At 41.4% G+C, this 20768-nt stretch overlaps 1 protein-coding gene across 2 annotated transcripts in view; it reads right to left on the reverse strand.

Annotated features, from left to right (window-relative positions):
• auh (AU RNA binding protein/enoyl-CoA hydratase) overlaps nt 1-20768 on the reverse strand; it is a 331460-nt gene that overhangs the window by 197881 nt on the left and 112811 nt on the right. For both annotated transcript variants that reach the window (XM_060845395.1, XM_060845386.1), the window contains exon 4: nt 434-520. In XM_060845395.1, the coding sequence (XP_060701378.1) occupies nt 434-520 (87 nt within the window). The remainder of the gene's footprint in view (nt 1-433; nt 521-20768) is intronic.

The following is a 20768-nucleotide window of genomic DNA, read 5'->3' on the forward strand; positions in this document are numbered from 1 at the left end:
CTCTTTTAGGAGTTTCTAATGCTCCCAAAATTACCAATGTAGTAAGGACTCTACTGCATGCCTATATTTTACCCAATTCTACATTTTTTTAATAGCTTGTGCCCAAAATATTTTGTTATAATCAGCTTTTGGATTCTCATAACAGGGATTTATTAAATCAAGAAAGGTCACCATTCATCACAAACTCATTTTTGTCGACACAGTGTACCTTTAATTTAACTCAATCTTGATTGACTACGTTTGTTTTAGCCATAAGTACAACACAATACCAAATTACGAGAAAAAAACCCACAATATATAACATATGAAGACTTTGAAAAAGCAGGGTACTGTTTTGGCCAGTTGCTTTATTGGTACAAGTTCAACATAAGTAATATTTTAAAATAACTTATATTCATATGATTCCTAGTTATTAATCTAGATCACTACTTACCTAACTCATTAATTAAATTTCTTCCTTTGGAAACAAATGGACCAACTTCACTTGGATGCATTTTTGCTCGCTCTTTCAAATCAGCACCTGAAAATAAAGGAAACTCATCAATACAACCTTACATTCTTAATTTGAATAGCAGTTCACAAAATTCACTCTCAGCCTTTTCTGTTTTGAAAAACCAATTCTTCATCCAATTCAACTTCTAATCACAGTTAAAATTCTCCAGTCCTGGAATCTTCATTAATCTCCTCTACATACAATGTGCAATTAAGTTCTTCCTCTCATAAGGAGATCAGAACTATATGCTGTATTCTGTTGTGGCCTAACCAGTATTTTATTCAGACCACTATTCCAAAATACTTAATCAGATTTCAGCCCTTTGCAGATTTTCAAATGGTTGTGAAAAGGCCACTCAACAGGTTATTGCTAAGCAAGTGTTGTTTGATAGCATTTTCAATTATCTCTTCAATCACTACTCTAAAATTTGAGGCTACATAATTCTTGTAACAACCAGAGTATCCAACCTTTTCTTAAAACATTTGGAGTGAATCAAATTGGCTGAAGACTTGCATCTGTGAGGCCAGGGACCTCAACAGCAGGTCAACATGGATCATCCATTTGGCACCTCTGACTGAAGATGGACAAACAAAGTTTGTGAGAAGATTTGTAGCTCGGATGCTCGTTGTTGTGGTTCTGTTCGCCGAGCTGGGAATTTGTGTTGCAGACATTTTGTCCCCTGTCTCGGTGACATCCTCAGTGCTTGGGAGCCTCCTGTGAAGCGCTTTCGTGATGTTTCCTCCGGCATTTATAGTGATTTGTATCCGCTTACAAGCGGCAAATACAAATCACTATAAATGCCAGAGGAAACATCACAGAAGCGCTTCACAGGAGGCTCCCAATCACTGAGGATGTCACCGAGACAGGGGACGAAATGTCGGCAACACAAATTCCCAGCTCGGCGAACAGAACCACAACAATGGACAAACATGTCTTTTGCACTGGTAAGGCTATATGTGGAGCTTCCTTCTCCTCTTAGTTGTTTAATAGTCCACATCCATTCAGATTGATGTGACAAGAATACGGAGCTTAGATGAGATCCATTGGTTGTGGAGCCACTTATCTCTATCACATAATATTCTGACATCTGGCATGCAGAAAGTCCTGTTGTCATTTTACCTAATACTTAGATTTGCCTGGTGTCGGTCCTGGATTCTATTCTTTAACTCTTCAATAGCTAGTTTTGTTGAGCTGGTGCAATGAGATTTCTTGGGGTCTGGAGTCAACTTCCTCCCAACTGTAAATCACTTCACTGCCACTTCTGCTGACAGGCAAGGCAATAATATTAGGTGAAAGTGAGGATTGCAGATGCTGGAGATCAGAGTCAAGATTGGAATGGTGCTGGAAAAGCACAGCATCCAAGGTGCAGGAAAATCGATGCTTTGGGTAAAAACCCTTCATCAGGAATAGTACTGGCCAAGACATTGTCTGTAAGCTGTCATTCACAAAACTAATGTTTGATTAGTCCGTAGGACAGTCGTCCCAATTTTGTCATAAGGTTCTGAATATCAGTAAGGAGAATTTTACAGCATCAGCAGGGCTGGGCTTGCCACTGATCTAAGTGTTGAAAATGGCAATGTCAGGTGGTCAGTCTGTCCTCTCTCATTGAAGTCTTTAGGCTTTATAGTAGATTTTGATACAACTGAAATGGCTTGCTAGGCCATTTCAGAGACAATTAAGAGTCAACAACATTGCTGTAGGTCATATCCATGTGTAGGTCAGACTAGGTAAGGGCAGGAGATACTTTCTCCTCCAATGGATATCAAGAAACCACATGAATTCTTATGACAATCAACAGCAGTTATTATCTAGCATTGTGGGATTAAAATCCATTTTGCTAGAGCATTTGAATAAGGCTGTGGATTACTAGTCCAGTGACATTATCATTATGCCACCACTTTGCATTAAGTTCTTTGCACAGGGTGGGCATCTCTCAGTCTTGCATAAAGTCTTGTTGGGGTCAGAAGCAACATATTTAGTTCAAATAATTTTAAGGAATTATGCCAAACTAGTTAAATGTAACATACCTATTGATATTATGTCATAATAAACTACCTCGTTATGCAAGACAAGTTGCACTTTTTGTTCTGACTCACCTGTCGTCTATCATCTATCACTGATGAGACAGGCCCGTAAACTCAAAACGAAGAGAAAGATTGGTGGGAACAGAATATCTCAACTGCCAAGAGATCAGTACAACATATAGTAAATTCCAGCAGTGAGATTATCATTTTTCATTCCTGTTTTTGATATATAGCCTGATACAGCAATTCTTCTGGCATATGTTTCCTCATGAAAGTCATAATTGTGTCTTTTCTCAACATTGTAACTTCCGCCTCCATTTTATTTTTCCTAATCTTATCTGAAATCCTGTATCAAAGCCTAAAAAGGTGCAGGATCAAAATCCATTTCAAGTTTCAGTAATAACTGCGTCTTCATGCATATGTCTATTTGTGGAATCAGCTAGACTCAATAATTTGAAGAACGTAGCATTAAGCATAGGACAGCACTTTTGCCATATATTTTCTACCCTTTTGTTCCATTTGCCCCTCTCTCATTTGCAGTCATAGCGATCTACAGCACAGAAAAAGGCCCTCCAAGCCAGTGGTGTTGTGTGATTTTTAACCCAGATGAAAACAATCACCTAACTTTCCTAATCCTATTTTCCCGGATTTCGTCCATAGCCTCGTATACCAGAGGTATTAATATCTGCCTTCCATTTTTAAAATTCATTCACATGATGAGGCTGTCACTGGCAAAGCCAGCATTTTTAACTGCCCTATTGGGCAATAAATCAGCCTCATTGCCCATGGGTCTGAAGTCCAGACCAGATAACAATGACATTAGTGAAGCAGATGGGTTTGTTTCAAAGTTGGTAATGGATTAGAACATAGAACATAGAACAATACATACAGCACAGAACAGGCCCTTCGGCCCACGATGTTGTGCCGAACATCTATCCTAGATTAAGCACCCATTCATGTACCTATCCAATTGCCGCTTAAAGGTCGCCAATGATTCTGACTCTACCACTCCCACGGGCAGCGCATTCCATGTCCCCACCACTCTCTGGGTAAAGAACCCACCCCTGACATCTCCCCTATACCTTCCACCCTTCACCTTAAATTTATGTCCCCTTGGAACATTCTGTTGTACCCGGGGAAAGAGTTTCTGACTGTCTACTCTATCTATTCCTCTGATCATCTTATAAACCTCTATCAAGTCACCCCTCATCCTTCGCCGTTCCAACGAGAAAAGGCCGAGAACTCTCAACCTATCCTCGTACGACCTATTCTCCATTCCAGGCAACATCCTGGTAAATCTTCTCTGCACCCTCTCCAAAGCTCCCAAATCTTTCCTAAAGTGAGGCGACCAGAACTGCACACAGTACTCCAAATGTGGCCTAACCAAAGTCCTGTACAGCTGCAACATCACTTCACGACTCTTGAATTCAATCCCTCTGCTAATGAACGCTAATACACCATAGGCCTTCTTACAAGCTCTATCCACCTGAGTGGCAACTTTCAAAGATCTATGTACATAGACCCCAAGATCCCTCTGTTCCTCCACCTGACTAAGAACCCTACCGTTAACCCTGTATTCCACATTCTTATTTGTTCTTCCAAAATGGACAACCTCACACTTGGCAGGGTTGAACTCCATCTGCCACTCCTCAGCCCAACTCTGCATCATATCTAAGTCCCTTTGCAGCTGACAACAGCCCTCCTCACTGTCCACAACTCCACCAATCTTCGTATCATCTGCAAATTTACTGACCCACCCTTCGACTCTCTCATCCAAGTCATTAATAAAAATTACAAACAGCAGAGCACCCAGAACTGATCCCTGCGGAACTCCACTTGTAACTGGGCTCCAGGCTGAATATTTACCAACTACCACCACTCTCTGACTTCGACCGGTTAGCCAGTTTTCTATCCAATTGGCCAAATTTCCCTCTATCCCATGCCCCCTGACTTTCCGCATAAGCCTACCATGGGGAACCTTATCAAATGCCTTACTAAAATCCATGTACACTACATCCACTGCTCTACCCTCATCCACGTGCTTGGTCACCTCCTCAAAGAATTCAATAAGACTTGTAAGGCAAGACCTACCCTTCACAAATCCGTGCTGGCTGTCCCCAATCAAGTAGTGTCTTTCCAGATACTCATAAATCCTATCCCTCAGTACCCTTTCCATTACTTTGCCTACCACAGAAGTAAGACTAACTGGCCTGTAATTCCCGGGGTTATCCCTATTCCCTTTTTTGAACAGGGGCACAACATTCACTACTCTTCAGTCCCCTGGTACCACCCCCGTTGACAGTGAAGACGAAAAGATCATTGCCAACGGTACTGCAATTTCCTCTCTTGCTTCCCACATAATCCTAGGATATATCCCGTCAGGCCCGGGGGACTTGTCTATCCTCAAGTTGTTCAAAATATCCAACACATCTTCCTTCCCAACAAGTATCTTTTCTAGCTTACCAGTCCGTTTCACACTCTCCTCTTCAACAATACGGTCCCTCTCGTTCGTAAATACTGAAGAAAAGTACTCATTCAAGACCTCTCCTATCTCTTCCGACTCAATACACAATCTCCCACTACTGTCCTTGATCGGACCTACCCTCGTTCTCGTCATTCTCATGTTTCTCACATACGCATAAAATGCCTTGGGGTTATCCTTGATCCTGTCCGCCAAGGATTTTTCATGCCCTCTCTTAGCTCTCCTAATCCCTTTCTTCAGGTGCCTTCTGGCTATCCTGTATCCCTCCACTGCCCTGTCTGAACCCTGTTTCCTCAACCTTATGTAAGCCTCCTTCTTCCTCTTTACTAGACATTCAACCTCCCTCGTCAACCAAGGCTCCCTCACACGACCATTTCTTTCCTGCCTGATAGGTACATACATATCAAGGACACGTCGTATCTGCTCCTTGAAAAAGTTCCACATTTCCACCACATCCTTCCCTGACAGCCTATGCTCCCAACTTATGCTCCTCAAATCCTGTCTTACAGCACCGTAATTTCCCTTTCCCCAATTGTAAAATCTACCCTGTTGTGCGCACCTATCTCTCTCCATAACATGGAGGATTCATAGTCCTCATTAGAGAATTAATTCCAGATTTTTAAAATTGAATTCCAATTCCATCACCTGCCATGGTGGGATTTGAACCTGCATGCCCAGAGCATTAGCTATGACTCTGGATTAACAGTCCAGCAATAAAATGCCTGGGCCATTGCCTCTCCCTGATCTTTGCTAGCTTTTTTTAAACTTTGCTTCTCTCACTTCTAAATCTATAAATTATCATTCACTGCCATGCTAGGTTAGTCTCTGCCCAACAGCCCCAGAAATTTCACTTTAGTAATACTGATTTTAGCCCTATATAGCTGCAAACTTTCTGGCCCTGTATATTTCCCATCTGCAACAAAGCCTGCACCCATCTCTCCGGCCATGCATTTATATGCACTGTTCCCTTGTTTGTGCAATCACAGGCATAAGAATATGACAAGGCTGCCTACACTCCTGGATTGGCTGGAAACCTACTGGAATCAGCAACAATCTCCCATGACCAAATAGAGCATTCCAGGGGATTAAAAACTGTGACAATTGATCATTTATCCCCTCATCATCAGGCCAAATTAACTGAAGATGCTGTGAATATGACTTAGAGGAGCCATGGGATGTGCTAAAACTTGGGGAAAGATATCGCCAAGGTAAGGCAGAAACTGGGCAAATGGAAGCACTACCACTCTCACCACAGCAGGTGAAACCCCAGGCATCATTGTTAGGTACTCTTGGTATTGCTGTACGTACCACTGGTCTGACTTACTTCCAAGCCATCTTCCTCTTCACTTGGAGGTCAAACATAAATGGTGCTTGCATCATGTGCAAAACTCTGGGTAAGGGAGGGGGTGGCAAAATTATCCAATGCCACCCTCATCCTAATAGCCACCTTGTGTGCAGCTGCATCAAGCTGTGTGCAGAACCTTAGTGTCACTACGTACTGAGGTTCTACCTGCTCATATGTTATGAAGGATGGGTTTGGCCTCGTTACCACACAACGCTTTAAATAGTTGGACCTTTCCACATCACCAGACCCTCATGGAAAAATTTGCAAAGAAAAGCAGTGGTCAGCATAGAACTCAGAGATCCTGCAGAAAAAGGAGACACTTGATTCTGTTGGTGATTCTCTGAGCTGACTGTCAAAGTCATTTGGTAGAATGCCTCATCACCAGAACTTTAGCATGACCAATCCACTTAACCGGCACATCTTTGGAGTGGCTGAGTGAGTGGACAATAATCTGGTAGACAGAGTATAATATGGGAGAATGTGAAGTTGTTCACATTGGCCAAAGGAATGAAAAGTCAGATTATTTGTTAAATGGAGAAGGACTGTGGAACTCCAAGATGCATAGGAATTTTGTTGATCTGTGCATGAATCATATAATGTTAATCTGCAATATACATTAAGTACAAGATAGTTAATCGGATGCTATCATTGATGATAAGGATATAGAATATAAGAGTAAGGATGTTTTGTGTGACAATAAAGTGTGTGATTTATATACATGTAAATGAAATTCATTACAAATTTTAACTGTGGCTCTGAAATTAATAATTAACTTGTATATATGGTCTGTAGCCAAGGTTATTTATTTCAAAACAGTTTATCATACCTACTTTGGAATCACTAATTGGTTTTCAGTTATGTTAAGATGTTTTGTAAATTACCAAGGAAACCATTATGATGTTCAGCATTTCTAGACTTCGGACTTTTTAAGCTTCGGGTAAACACTCATAGCTTAGATGGAGATACTTAATATTCTATGTTTTACTTTATTTGGAAGAGTTCCAAGAAGTCCTTGGATAGAGATGGCTGTATTGAGACGGCTGTACTAAGCAGTATGCCTGAGGGTGGCGAATGTAGTAAAATTAGAATACCCTATTGGAAAGAATTAGTGAACCAGAACTATTGGGATAAAATGTTGACAAAGTTACTCAAAGCTCAGTATGTTAAATCTCAGATATATCATAGGTTTAGCAAGAAGCTGTCAGTGTTTCCAATTGAGGAGTGAAAAGTCAGTTAATTTCAACTAGATGTTCTTTTCTTAACATCCCTTCTTTTGAGTATTGTGGGTACTTTTTTGGTAATGCACAGGATGCTGGGCTATTTTGGGATTTTTAAAATGATGCTTTGGGATTATACTTTTGCAAGTTTTAAAAGTCTTTAATTTTGTGTGATGAACATATCGCATGGTTCATTCTTGTGATTTCTTGTGATTAATAAATGTCTTTATTGTTAAAATAAAATCTGGAACATTGCATGCTTATGCTTCAATGAGAACCATATGTTAAAAACAAAGCCAGGTTTCAGTCTGGGATCTGAATTGTTTAATAATAATATCAAATGGAATCAATTATACAGGAAAGTGGTGAGACTACATCTCAAATACTCTGTGCAGTTTTGGTCTCCTTATTTAAGAAAGAATGTGAATACACTTCAAAGAGCTCAGAGGAGGTTTACTAGATTGACACCTGGAATGAGTGGGTTTTTTTGATGAGGACAGGTTGAATAGGCATTGCTTGTTTTGATAAAGTATATAAGATCCTAAACAGTCTTGATAGGCTAGACATGGAAAGATGTTTCTCCTTGTGGGTCAATCCAGACCTAGGGAGCAATATTTCAAGATCAGGGGCCACCCTTTCAGGATAAAGATGAGGAGAATTATTTTCCTCTCAGAAAGTTGCGCAATGTTGGAATTATCTGACTCAGAAGGCAGAGTCATTAAATACATTTGATGTAGACAGATTTTTATTAGACAAGGGAATGAATCAGGATAGATAGGAATATGGAATTTAAATCAAACAGATCAGCCATGATCTCCTTAAATAGTGGAGCAGGCTTGAGGGGCTGAATGGTCTCCTTCTACGTCTATTCTGTATATTTGCACAATTGATCATAAATCCAGAATACAAGACATCTCATGCAAATTACAATTAAAGGGAAAGCATACATTGTCAAAGCGATAGCATTTATTTCATTTCCAATTTCATTGTTCGGGGAAACAATATTAAAAGCATGTGTTCAACATAAATGTATACAACAAATTAGAATCATAGAATCCCTATAGTGTGGAAACAGGCCCTTCGACCCAACTAGTCCACACCAACCCTCCAAAGAGTATCCCATCCAGACTCATTCCCCTACCCTATTACTCTACATTTTCTCCTGACTAATATACCCAACTTACCCATCCATGAACACGATGGACAATTTAGCGTGGCCAATTCACGTAACCTGCACATCTTTGTGAATGTGGGAAGAAACCAGAGCACCCGGAGGAAATGCACACAGACACAGGAGAAAGTACAAATTCAAAACACAGTCGCCCGAGACTGGAATCGAACCCAGGTCCCTGGTGCTATGAGGCAGCAGTGCTAACCACTGAGCCACCATGCCACCCCACACCATCTAATCGAACAATAAAGATAATCTAACCACATGATTTAAATTGTCTTCATAAAACAATTCAGCTGTCATGACTTTTTCATTATTTGAACATCTCAATCATATTGCAGCTTTTGACTCAATCACTGATGTCTCATGTAATATTTTACATGCTTTAAACTTCACTGACTCATTATTTATCTGTAAGATGCCAAGTTCAGTTAACAATTGTACCTACTAAGACCACAATCCATCAAAAACATGTCAGCCTACTGATGTAATACATTTTTACATTTCCATTTATCATCACTGTATTGCAGAACCAGAATCACTGGGATTAATCAACAAAAGCAGAAAATGAGGAGCAATAAATGAATCACCATGTAATACAGGTATTTGAATTTAAACACAGAGAAAGAACAAGATTCTCGTGGTAGAAATATTGAAGCTACTATTACAAAAATCTCAATCTAAATGCTTTCTTCACTTGTAACTATTTAGAATTGAGATTTAACAAGAAGTGTTCAAATGATATTTGTTCAGTAGCTGTAAATTCCACAAATCACAAAACTAGTATTACACAAGCAATTTTAATGTGCTTGACCGGCAGAGGACCCATTTGCCAACAACACTGCATCACTGAATTGGGACTGATTGATTCTTTTCATGACCTTATCACTACTTTGAAAAATACTTTGAAAAATACTAGCTATCTGACGAACAGCAGCACTACAAAAACTAGTACTTCCAAGTAAACCTGTTGGATTATAACCTGGTATTGTGTGATTTTTAACTTTGAAACATTTAGGGTGAACCATCATGTACTCATAATGCTACTTTTGCAATTTCAAATGTTTTCTCAACCTAAATATTCAACTGTGGTTTATATTACAGCAACTCACTTTTGCCAGAAATTACATCAGCTGTTCCACAATGCATGAACAGAAGGCATATCATAAAGAATAAAAACAGGATTAGTAGAGACTGGCAATTGAAGTTGAACAATTCAGCCCATTAGCAGGATTGTTCTTTCAATCTGACATAATTTCCTTTCTTTGAGAAAGCTGGACACAACATGATTATGACTATTAGATATTTCTAACTGACTCAACTTTGCCACCTACCCTAATGAAATTGTTTATTGCAACTGGTTGCTGTAAATTAATCTTTTTTTACAACCTATTTTTTGCAGGAAATCAATACTAAGTCCTGCAGCATTTTATTGCATAATAATTTATTCAATTCATTAAGTGGGCCATTAATACACCATCATCTCATACAGCTAGTTCCTTTCAAATTAACTAATAAGGAGAATATTAGGTATTCCAGGATGAAACTACTTTTGAAGTGTTTTATCATAATCACACTTACTGATTTGACAGTTTAGGGATCAAAATAATTAATTCTTTTGTTGTAAATATGGTACAAGTCTAACACGGATCACTGAGAACAATTTGTGACAGGTAATTGGAGTCTAATGCAATGATAGACAGTCTGATGCACTATGCACAGATAAATATCTTCAACATTAAAATGAAGAAAATTTGTTAAAATAATGTTATAACTTCCCTCTATTGTACAAAGATGTATATATATTTTGAGCCAAAATTCTACAATGTGGATTTGGTTGCAGTCCCAGACAACATAATCTGTGCTTAATGCAGGCAATTTGAACAATTTTGGCTTGGAGTTGCTGAATTATGAGGCATAAAACGCTTTGGTTCAGGAGGCAGGCATTAAGTAGCACTTTAGAGTTGATCAATAATCAGGAATTGGTGTCTCTGATTGGAAATCAGGCAGGCAGGGGGATTGATTCAGGATGTAGTGATGGAGCCCTCAACCCTGACCAACAGGGATGAAGTGGTTAGTACTTGTGCAGACTGCAAGGTAGTTGAGCAAACTGACCATCATGGTGCACCACCATGATGCAGGAAGCTTTTCAAGTGTAGGGAGCAAAAAGGAATGCTCTGTTGCGATTGATGACATTATAGTTACAGGAATATACACTGTTCTCTACAGCAATGACCAAGAGCTTCAAAAGCTGTATTGCCCATCGGGTGCTAGGGTTAAGGATATCTGCTCACAGCTGGAGTCAAAACCTGTGCAAAAGTGAGAGAATCCAGTTGTTAGGGTTGATGAAGGAAGCAAGAATGTGGTTAAAAATAGGAATAATCTGCTGACTGAGAGTTTGAGAGGTTTTAGCATCCAAATTAAAATGCAGATACTCAAAGATAATCTCTGGATTTCACCTGAACAACCCAACAATCAAATAGACCATAAAAATAGAAAAAATGCAGATGCTGTAAATTAGAAACAAAAATTGAAATTTGCTGGAAAAGCTCAGCAGGTCTGGCAGCATCTGCGGGAAGAAATCAGAGTTAACATTTCGGTTCAAGTGACCCTTCCTCAGAACCAATGGTAGCTAAGAAAATGTTGGTTTCTATGCACAGGATAGGGCAGGGGAAGAGGTAAGGTGGGAATAGAGTCCAAACAGACAGAACATTGGACAGACAAATGAATTGATAACTAGTAATGGGGACTGTCAATGGCTAACAATGTGTAATAGCAGACTACATGAGAACAAGGCATGGTGCGTAGTTGTGATAAGGACACTGGAAAGTTCACGCCTACAATTTTTAAACTTGATATTGAGTCCAGAAGATCGCAAGGTCCCCAAGCGGAAAACGAGCAGCATCCATTGTCTCCAAACATTCTTTTTTTTCTCTCTCTCTCTCTGAGCAACCGTCATTCAATCTGAAATGTTAACTCTGATTTTTCTCCACTGATGCTGTGCTTTTTCAGGATTGTCTGTTTTTGAATCAGCTAGCTCAAGCAGATTCAAAATTAGAATGCTAGGAGAAAGCGAGGACTGCAGATGCTGGAAATCAGAGCTGAAAAATGCGTTGCTCGGAATATATTTCCCTCCCCTCCCCTATCAGCGTTCCGGAAAGACCACTCCCTCGGCGACTCCTTCGTCAGGTCCACACCCCACCAACCCAACCTCCACTCCCCGCACCTTCCCCTGCAACCGCAAGAAATGCAAAACTTGCGCCCACACCTCCCCCCTCACTTCTCTCCAAGGCCCCAAGGGATCCTTCCAAATCCGTCACAAATTCACCTGCATCTCCACACACATCATTTACTGCATCCGCTGCACCCGATGTGGCCTCCTCTACATTGGGGAGACAGGCTGCCTACTTGCGGAACATTTCAGAGAACACCTCTGGGACATCCGCACCAACCAACCAAACCGCCCCGTGGCTGAACACTTTAACTCCCCCTCCCACTCCGCCAAGGACATGCCTCCCCCATCACCAGACTATGGCAACACGACACCTGGAGGAAGAGTGCCTCATCTTCCGCCTAGGAACCCTCCAACCACAAGGGATGAATGCAGATTTGTCCAGCTTCATTCCCTAACCCCCCCCACCTCCCCCCCCCATCTCAGTCCCAACCCTCGGACTCAGCACCGCCTTCTTGACCTGCAATCTTCTTCCCGACCTCTCCGCCCTATCACCCTCACCTTAACCTCCTTCCACCTATCGCATTCCCAACACCCCTCCCCCAAGTCCCTCCTCCCTACCTTTTATCTTAGCCTGCTAGGCACACCTTCCTCATTCCTGAAGGAGGGCTCAGGCCTGAAACAGGGCTCAGGCCTGAAACGTCGATTCTCCTGCTCCTTGGATGCTGCCTGACCTGCTGCGCTTTTCCAGCAACACATTTTTCAGCTCAAAATTAGAATGCGTTGATTCAAAAACTAGTAAGGAAATTTTTAATTCATAGGGCATTGGTACCAGTCAGAAAAGTAGCAGCTATGGGATAGACTCCACTTAAACTGGGTTGAAACTAGTTTAATAGTGCTTCATCTAAGGTTGGATAGTGTTAATTGGTAGAAGTTTAATACTTCTAGACAGAGTCCAAACATATAATTTCTAGTTAGTGTGTGGTTGGTTGGAATAAAATTCTAAGAAACTCAGCCACTTCCCAGTTAACTCTCTTTTATGTACATTCTTTTTAATCAACCTTAAATAACACACCCCACAGGAGGTGGAACTTGACATAGTAGACACTACCACAATGCCACAAGACGTCTATGTATGTTTTAATGTAATTAATTTAGTTTAAAATACCGGTTTCCCTTGCTACCTTTGACTCCCAGATATTTAGCGTTCAATTCGCAGATTTAGAAACTAACAGACAAGGTTTTGAACAAACAGATATGGAAGCATTTGGCAGAAGGGAGAATTGGAAATACAAAAAAAAATGTGGTTGATTCTTAACTGCCTCTGGCAATTGGGGATAGGCAATTTCAGTGGAACTGTCATCCCATGAATAAATAAAAACAGAAATGTTGAGGCAGTGGCAGTATTGCAGCACAGACAGAGATACATTGAACTGGACAGAGCGCAGGTTGGAATCTTGTCAGAGCTGGAACTCCATGAGGTATAGCAATGTTTGTGGCACACAACCCTAGCCACTGACATTGGGTCTGTTTGCCAACTTCTTACAATCATCTAGGTACCTCTCCAATCCACTTGTAGGACAAATCCAACACAGCCAATTACTGCCCCATTAATCTACTCTCACTCATCAGTAAAGCAGTCAATGCTACAATCAAGCAGCACCTGCTCAGCAATAATCTGTTCATAGTTATCCATTTTGGGTTTCCCCAGAGCCACTCAGTCCCTGACTTAATTATAACCTTAGTTGAAATATGGACTAAAGAGCTGATTTCCAGAGGTGAGAGGGGAGTTGACATCAAGGCCACATTTGACAGTGTGGCATCAAGGGGCTCTAACAAAACCAGAGTCAGCAGGAATCTGAAGAAAACCTCTCTGCTGGTTAAAGACATGCCTGGTACATTGAAAAGTGTTGGTGGACATGGTTGTTGGAGGACAATCATCTCAGCTACAGGACATTTCATGAGGAGTTCCTCATGGTGATGTCCTAAACCAATCATTTTTCAGCTGTTCATAAATGGCCTTCTCTCCATCTTAAGATAAGGAGTGGGGATGTTCATTGATGATCACACAGTGTTCAGTACCACTCAACTCTTCAGACGCTGAAATAGCCCAAGTACAAATGCCGCAAAACCCGGAAATATCGAGGTTTGCACTATAACTTGGCAAGTAACAGGCATGTCACACAAATGCCAGGCAATGACCACCTTCAACTGGGGAGAATCTAAACATCATCCCTTGACATTAGTAAAGTTATTATCACTGAATCCCCCATATTCAACATCGTTGGGAGTTACCATTAACCAGAAATTGAACTAGACTCATCATATAAGTCCAATGGCCACAAGAGCAAGTCAGAGGCTAGGAATACCACAATAGGTAAGTCATCACCTGAGTTCCAAAAGCCAGTCTACCATCAACAAGTCACACATCAGGAGTGTGATGGAATATTCCCCATTTTCCTGGATGAGTACAACACTCAAGAAGCTTCACACCTTCAAGGACAAAGCAGCCCACTTGACTGACACCACATCCACAAACTGTCATTCACTTAGCCATTCCATCACCATCACTCAGTAGCAGCACTAAATGTTATCTACAAAGGTTCAATGCAGAAATTTAGCAAAGATACTTAGATCACGCCATTCAAAACCATGACCATTACCATCAAGAAGGACAAGAGCAGAAAATATGAGAATAATCATCATTTGAGACTTCCCCACCAAGGAACGCCATCTTGGCTTGGAAATGTACCATCATCACCTTCTCAATGGCAACTTGGAACAGACAATAGTTGCTGGCCCAGCCAACAATGCCCACGTCTCAAGTGAATTTTATAAAAGGTTAGGGTCTACAAGATGTAAGGCGACGTGTAGTTGGGTATGTCAGGTAAGTATGAGGTCAGTTGAAAGTTACTGAGGGGTTAGAATATGTATTTAATAGTCTAACTTTGAGAGTCATAATCATAGAATCCCTACCACTTCCCTGTAACCTTGGATTTCTCATGGCTAATCGACCTAACCTACACGTTTCTGGTCACTATGGGGCAATTTAGCATGGCCATGACCAATCCACCTAATCTGCACGTCTTTGGGCTGTGGGAGGAAACTAGGGGTCCCAGAGGAACCCACGCAGACACAGTGAGAATGTGCAAACTCCACACAAACAGTTGCCTAACATGGAATCAGAGTAACTATTTACTTAAATTCTTCAGAACACCCCAAATTCTCCAATTTAAGTAGCTGCTTCCAGGCAAAGAGGAAATGCACTGCAGAATATTTGATTTCTCAAACAATTCCTTCAGAGGCTTCTATTATAGGGATGTTACAGGATCCCCACATGCAACTCCCATTTACACTAGAATAATGCTGTGAGGCCATCAGAAATACTGGGCCAAAAAGTGTGAAACTTAAGTGCTTGCCTGTGATGCTTTCCTACTGGACAATGAGAAGTCACAGCTCACCATGGGCATTAGTAACAGAGTGGAATTGGAGAGGACGTTTAGAAAGGATGCACCCTAATGACCGATACATTGTGTGGCCTGCTGGTTAAACAGCAACTAAGGCAAGAGAATGAGCTTGTATGTGCAAGGGAACATTAGCGGTGTACAACAGCATGGAGTTGTGGCTGCTGTGCCATCATATTTGTGTGGAGCTGCAGGAAATGGAGGAGTGTTTACTGTGGAAAAGGACATGGAAGGTATAGAATGTAAGGAAATAGATGGTGACATCTTGAGAAGGAAGTGCTGGTTGTTCTAAAATGCATAAAGGTGGACAAATCCCCAGGATCTGATCAGGAGTACCCTAGAACTCAGTGGGAAGCTAGGGAAGTGATTGCTAGGCAACTTGCTGAGATATTTGTATCATCGATAGTCACAGGAAGACTGGAGATTGGCTAACATGGTGACATTATTTAAGAAAGGTGATAAAGTCAAGCCAGGGAACTACAGACCGGTGAGCCTGACGTTGGTGGTGGGCAAGTTGTTGGAGCGAATCCTGAGGGATAGGGTGCACATGTATTTGGAAAGGCAAGGACCGACAAGGGATAGTCAACATAGCGATTATGCTTTTGTCAATCCCCTCCACCTGCTCACATTCCCAGAATTATTAACAACCTTGATTGTTCATCTTCTGACCATATATAATTAGAAGATATAAAATACACAAACAAAACTATGAACTTCAGAAAATAAAATGGCCATTTTGTAAAATCATCAATAACTATAAACAGATTGAAAGGGAGTCGATAAAATTTGTCAATTTTTTGTGTTCTGACCCCAGACATAGCAATTTTTTCACTTATTCAAATCACTGCTGAGAACATATTAATATACACAAAATAGCATTTTCAAAAAAGAAAGGAAATGTTAAAATACAAAAGAAGAACAGAAAGTGTGATACAAACAAATATAGCAGCCCTATAAGAATGCTCTGAGCTTTTGTACTTATGAACAGACAATGTTATATGCTCTATTCACATGTATTTGGAGAATTACAAAGAGCACTTTGGCTCCATCACAGATATTGGAATATCAGAATCATTTTTAAAAAGTATCTGATAAGCAACAGTTATGATTAAGGTTTAGTAAAACATATTTCTGCATTTGCTGCCGGTAGATTGAACAGTTCAAATATTATTGCTAACTTAATTTTCTGATTAGAAAATAAATTACAACTATTAGTCCAGAAATTCCAATAGGAAAATAATCATTTCACCAGCATTGATTTAATTTGTCCATCAGGATTTTAAAGAAATCCCAACACAGTTGGCTTCACAGGATCTGATCAGGATGTTGACATTTCCTTCAGACAATGGCCTGGGATTTGGAAACCTCTTAAAAGAAAAAGTCCCTGATTCTGAGTTAGAGTCAGGGATTTCAAAGAGTTTGGACTTAGTTAAGATTAATAGTTTAAAAGACAGGTTAGAGGATTTAAACCTGCTCTAACTATTGAACCGCCAACTCACCACTGATCTTTTAAAAACTCACTGTACAGACCCCAACATCCATGGAGTCAACCCATTTCCACATTCATTCGTCCCTCCCAGACCCAATACTCCATACCCCAACTCTTCCACAAGTCCTCAATCCTGATGTACCCCACTGGACTTGACAGTCATACCATCACCTTACTGACCTGGAACACTATCACCATCATCCCAACCCACTGGACCCAAAACCATTGCCTCAACCCTGAAGTGATACTGCCCCGCTAAATTCCAACTTCTGAACCTACCCTAAGTACTCGTCCATATACCTGACACCGTACATCGTCACCCATATGACATCCTACACCAACCAACATATGTCATCTGACCCTACACTCTATTTCCCCTCACCCACTTAATTTTCTATACCTTCATCCACCTTCTACCATAGATCTCAGCTCCCACCTGGTAACCTGGTAACCTATTTTCCCAACACCCCGATACACCTGCCACCCCTATGCCACACTTAATGTTTTGCAGTCACTGTGAAAGCACTTACAGGACCTTCAAATCAAAGACTGCACCATTACTACTGTAAGAAAGGGGCATAGCTTCCACATTGAATTCATCAACTTTTGTTTTTGTGAAGTCTTGAATTTGTCTTACTGCTTTGGAAGAGAAGGCTACTGGCCAGGAAATATGTGGAAAAACATTACCAAAAGACTATTTTCTAGCTGACGAGGAGTAGGAATTAGAAACTGAGGTCTCCAAAGTTCTGGCAATGTTAATTTCAGGGAATATCATAGAGCTACAGAGTAATACTGCATAGAAACAGGCTCTTTGTTCACCATGTCAATGCCAACCAACAAACTAACAATCCAATTTACCTGTACTTGGTATATAGCCTATTCCCTGGCCACAGACTTCCACCATCACCGTTTGTCTTCTATTTTCAAGCCAATCGAGCATCAATTTGCCAAATTGCCTATGGGCTGTTACCTTTTGGACCAACCTTCCACGTCGATTTTGTCAAAAGACTTACGTCCATATTCACATCAACTGCAGTATCCTCATATTTAGCCACCTTTTCAAAAAACTCAATTAAATTAGTCTCTCCAATAAATCCGTGCTGATTATCCTGATCAATAGCTACCTAAGTGCTGATTAATCTTATCCAACAGAACTTTTCCCAAACATTTGCCCACGACTGACATCAATCTAATTGATCTGTAGTTACCTGGCCTGTGCCTAAAGCCCTTCTTGAATAAAAGACCCATATTAGCTATCCTCCAGTCATTTGGCACGACACCTGCGGTCAGTCAACTATTAAGTAGTTCTGCAAGGGCCCCACCAATTTCCTCCCTTGTCTCCCATAGCTGCCTGGCATACATCTCATCAGACAGTGGAATTTATGCAAATTTATGCCCACTAAAACCTCTTTCTTAATATTCCTAACATATTCTAGAATCTCACCATCCCAACTGAAATCTCTAGCCAATTGTCATAGAGGATTTCTATCTGTGACACCTATTGACATTTCTCATGCAATTTGTAATGGCCATCTGAAGTACTCACTCTGGCTCCGCAGCGTTGCCCTCAAGCACTTGTGCACTCATCAGCGATGCAAATGCTCACCTGTGCCAAGAACTTAGAACAATCATGCCTCAGGTGACATATTTGAGCCGCAGCTGCATGCCACTTCAAATGCTGTCAGCATGGTTCCAAGTGACTATTCAGGTCAATGCTCTGTAGAAACATGTAGCGTTGCCACAAGGAGGTTAATGACCAGGATAGGTTCCACCATTGTCTCTTTGCTACTACACACTCACTTTAACTCTGCCACTGCATCTACCTCTCGCCAATGCTCATGGCCCATCATCCAATAATGGTCTCAATGACCCCAATGACCCAAATAACTACTCCTTCCTCATCACTGTGCTTCCTACTCACTCACTGAAGATCCAAGAATAACAAAGAGAGCAGATCGAATGCAGGAATCCTACAGCGAGTAACTTGGTCTCCTGACTTCTCATAGCCTATCCACCATCTACAAGCCACAAGTCAGGAGTGTGATGGATTATTCTCCACTTGCCTGGATGAGTGAAGCTCCAACAACGTTCAAGAAGCTTGATACCACCCAGGACAAAGCAGCTCACTTGAATGGCAGCACATTCCAAACGTTCACTCCCTGCACCATCAACTCTCAGTAGCAGGAGTATGTATCATCTGCAAGATCAACTGCAGAAATTCACCAGGCTCCTGAGACAGCAACTTCCAAATCCAAGATCACTATCAACTAGAAGGACAAGGGCAGGAATTGGAATGGAAATACTACCATCTGCAAATTCCTCACCAAGCCACTCACCATCCTGACTAGGAAATAAATCACGGTCCTTTACTGCCATGGATCAAAATCCTGGAACTCCTTCTCTAGTGGCATTGTGGGCCTCCCTACACAAATGGACTGCAGCAATTAAAGAAGGCAGATCACCAATGCTTTCTCAATTGCAAGGATATCAATAAATGCTGGCCCAGCCAACAACACCCACATCCCACAAGTGAATTAATTAAAAACACTCACCTTTCCTCACCGATGATGGACCAGACCACTGACTGACCATAGTATTCTATGACTGATCCAAGGACTGCACCCGGTTAATATTCAGACATGACCATTTGGTTGAAGCGCATGCAGTGTATTTGTCAACTGCTGCCATATGCTACAAATGTGACACTGACGTTACACAGTGCCACACAGCAACACAGTCACCCTTCCACTGGCAAACATGACAGGATGCCTGGCTTTCTGTCTACAATAAAAGACAAGGAACAGCAGAGATGCTGTTAGCATCCAAGTGTGCATAAAGTGTGAGCTAACATCAAGAAAGCAAGTTGTGATAGATTCCTGCTTTGATCTATGAAATGGATGCCTGCCTTGCATGCGAAGCAGCCTAGGACTGCAATGTGAGGCGTCATGAACTCCAAAGTGCAGTACTGAAGTGCTGAAAAAAGATCACCTGACTGAAAGATGTTTAACTCTGTTTTCTCTTCACAGATGCCTCCAGACCTGAATTTCTGCAGCAATTTAATTTTGTTTGCTTCAGATCTCCAGCATCCACAGCTCTTTGTTTTATATTAATACGCTGAATTATATTGTACAAGATGCACTACAATGATGTGGTGAGGCTGATGCTTTGCATCTCTGATGCTTCTGGAGGTGCCGTAAACTGTTGAGGATTGTTGGCTGAAATGCATGATAGCTGCAACCACCAGGTAAACACTATTGAGAACTGGTATCAAATACTTTCATAGAATCATCATAGAATCCCCACAGTATGGAGGCAGGCCATTCAACCCATCAAATCCACATCAAAACTCCGAAGAGCATCCCACCTTGTAACCCTGCACTTACCATAGATACCTCCCCACCTGCACATGCCTGGACACTTTGGGCAATTTAGCATGGCCAATCCACCTAACCTGTGCAACTTTGGACTGTGGGAGGTGATCAGAGCACCCATAAGAAACCACACAGACACAGAGAACGTGCAAACTCCACACAGAGGGTGGAATCGAAGCCGGGTTCCTGGCGCTGTGAAACAACAGTGGTAACCACTGAGCTCCAAAGTACTTTCTCACAGGTACCTCAGAGAATAGCAACCTACACATAAATAAGAGTGGTGTTGGAAAAGCACAGCAGGTCATTCAGCATCCAAGGAGCAGGAAAGTCGATGTTTTGGGCAGGGGCCCTTCGTCAGGAATGAGGCTAGGATTCTTCAGGGTGGAGAGATAAATGGGAGGAGGGTGGACTGGAGAGAAAGTAGCTAAGATTGCAATAGGTGGATGGAGGTGGGGATGAAGGTGATAGGTCAGAGAGGAGGGTGGAGCAGATAGATGAGAAGGAAGATTGGCAGGTAGGACAGGTCATGAGGATGGTGCT

Source organism: Hemiscyllium ocellatum, chromosome 2, assembly GCF_020745735.1.
Source record: "Hemiscyllium ocellatum isolate sHemOce1 chromosome 2, sHemOce1.pat.X.cur, whole genome shotgun sequence".
In the NCBI taxonomy this organism is placed as follows: Eukaryota; Metazoa; Chordata; class Chondrichthyes; order Orectolobiformes; family Hemiscylliidae; genus Hemiscyllium; species Hemiscyllium ocellatum.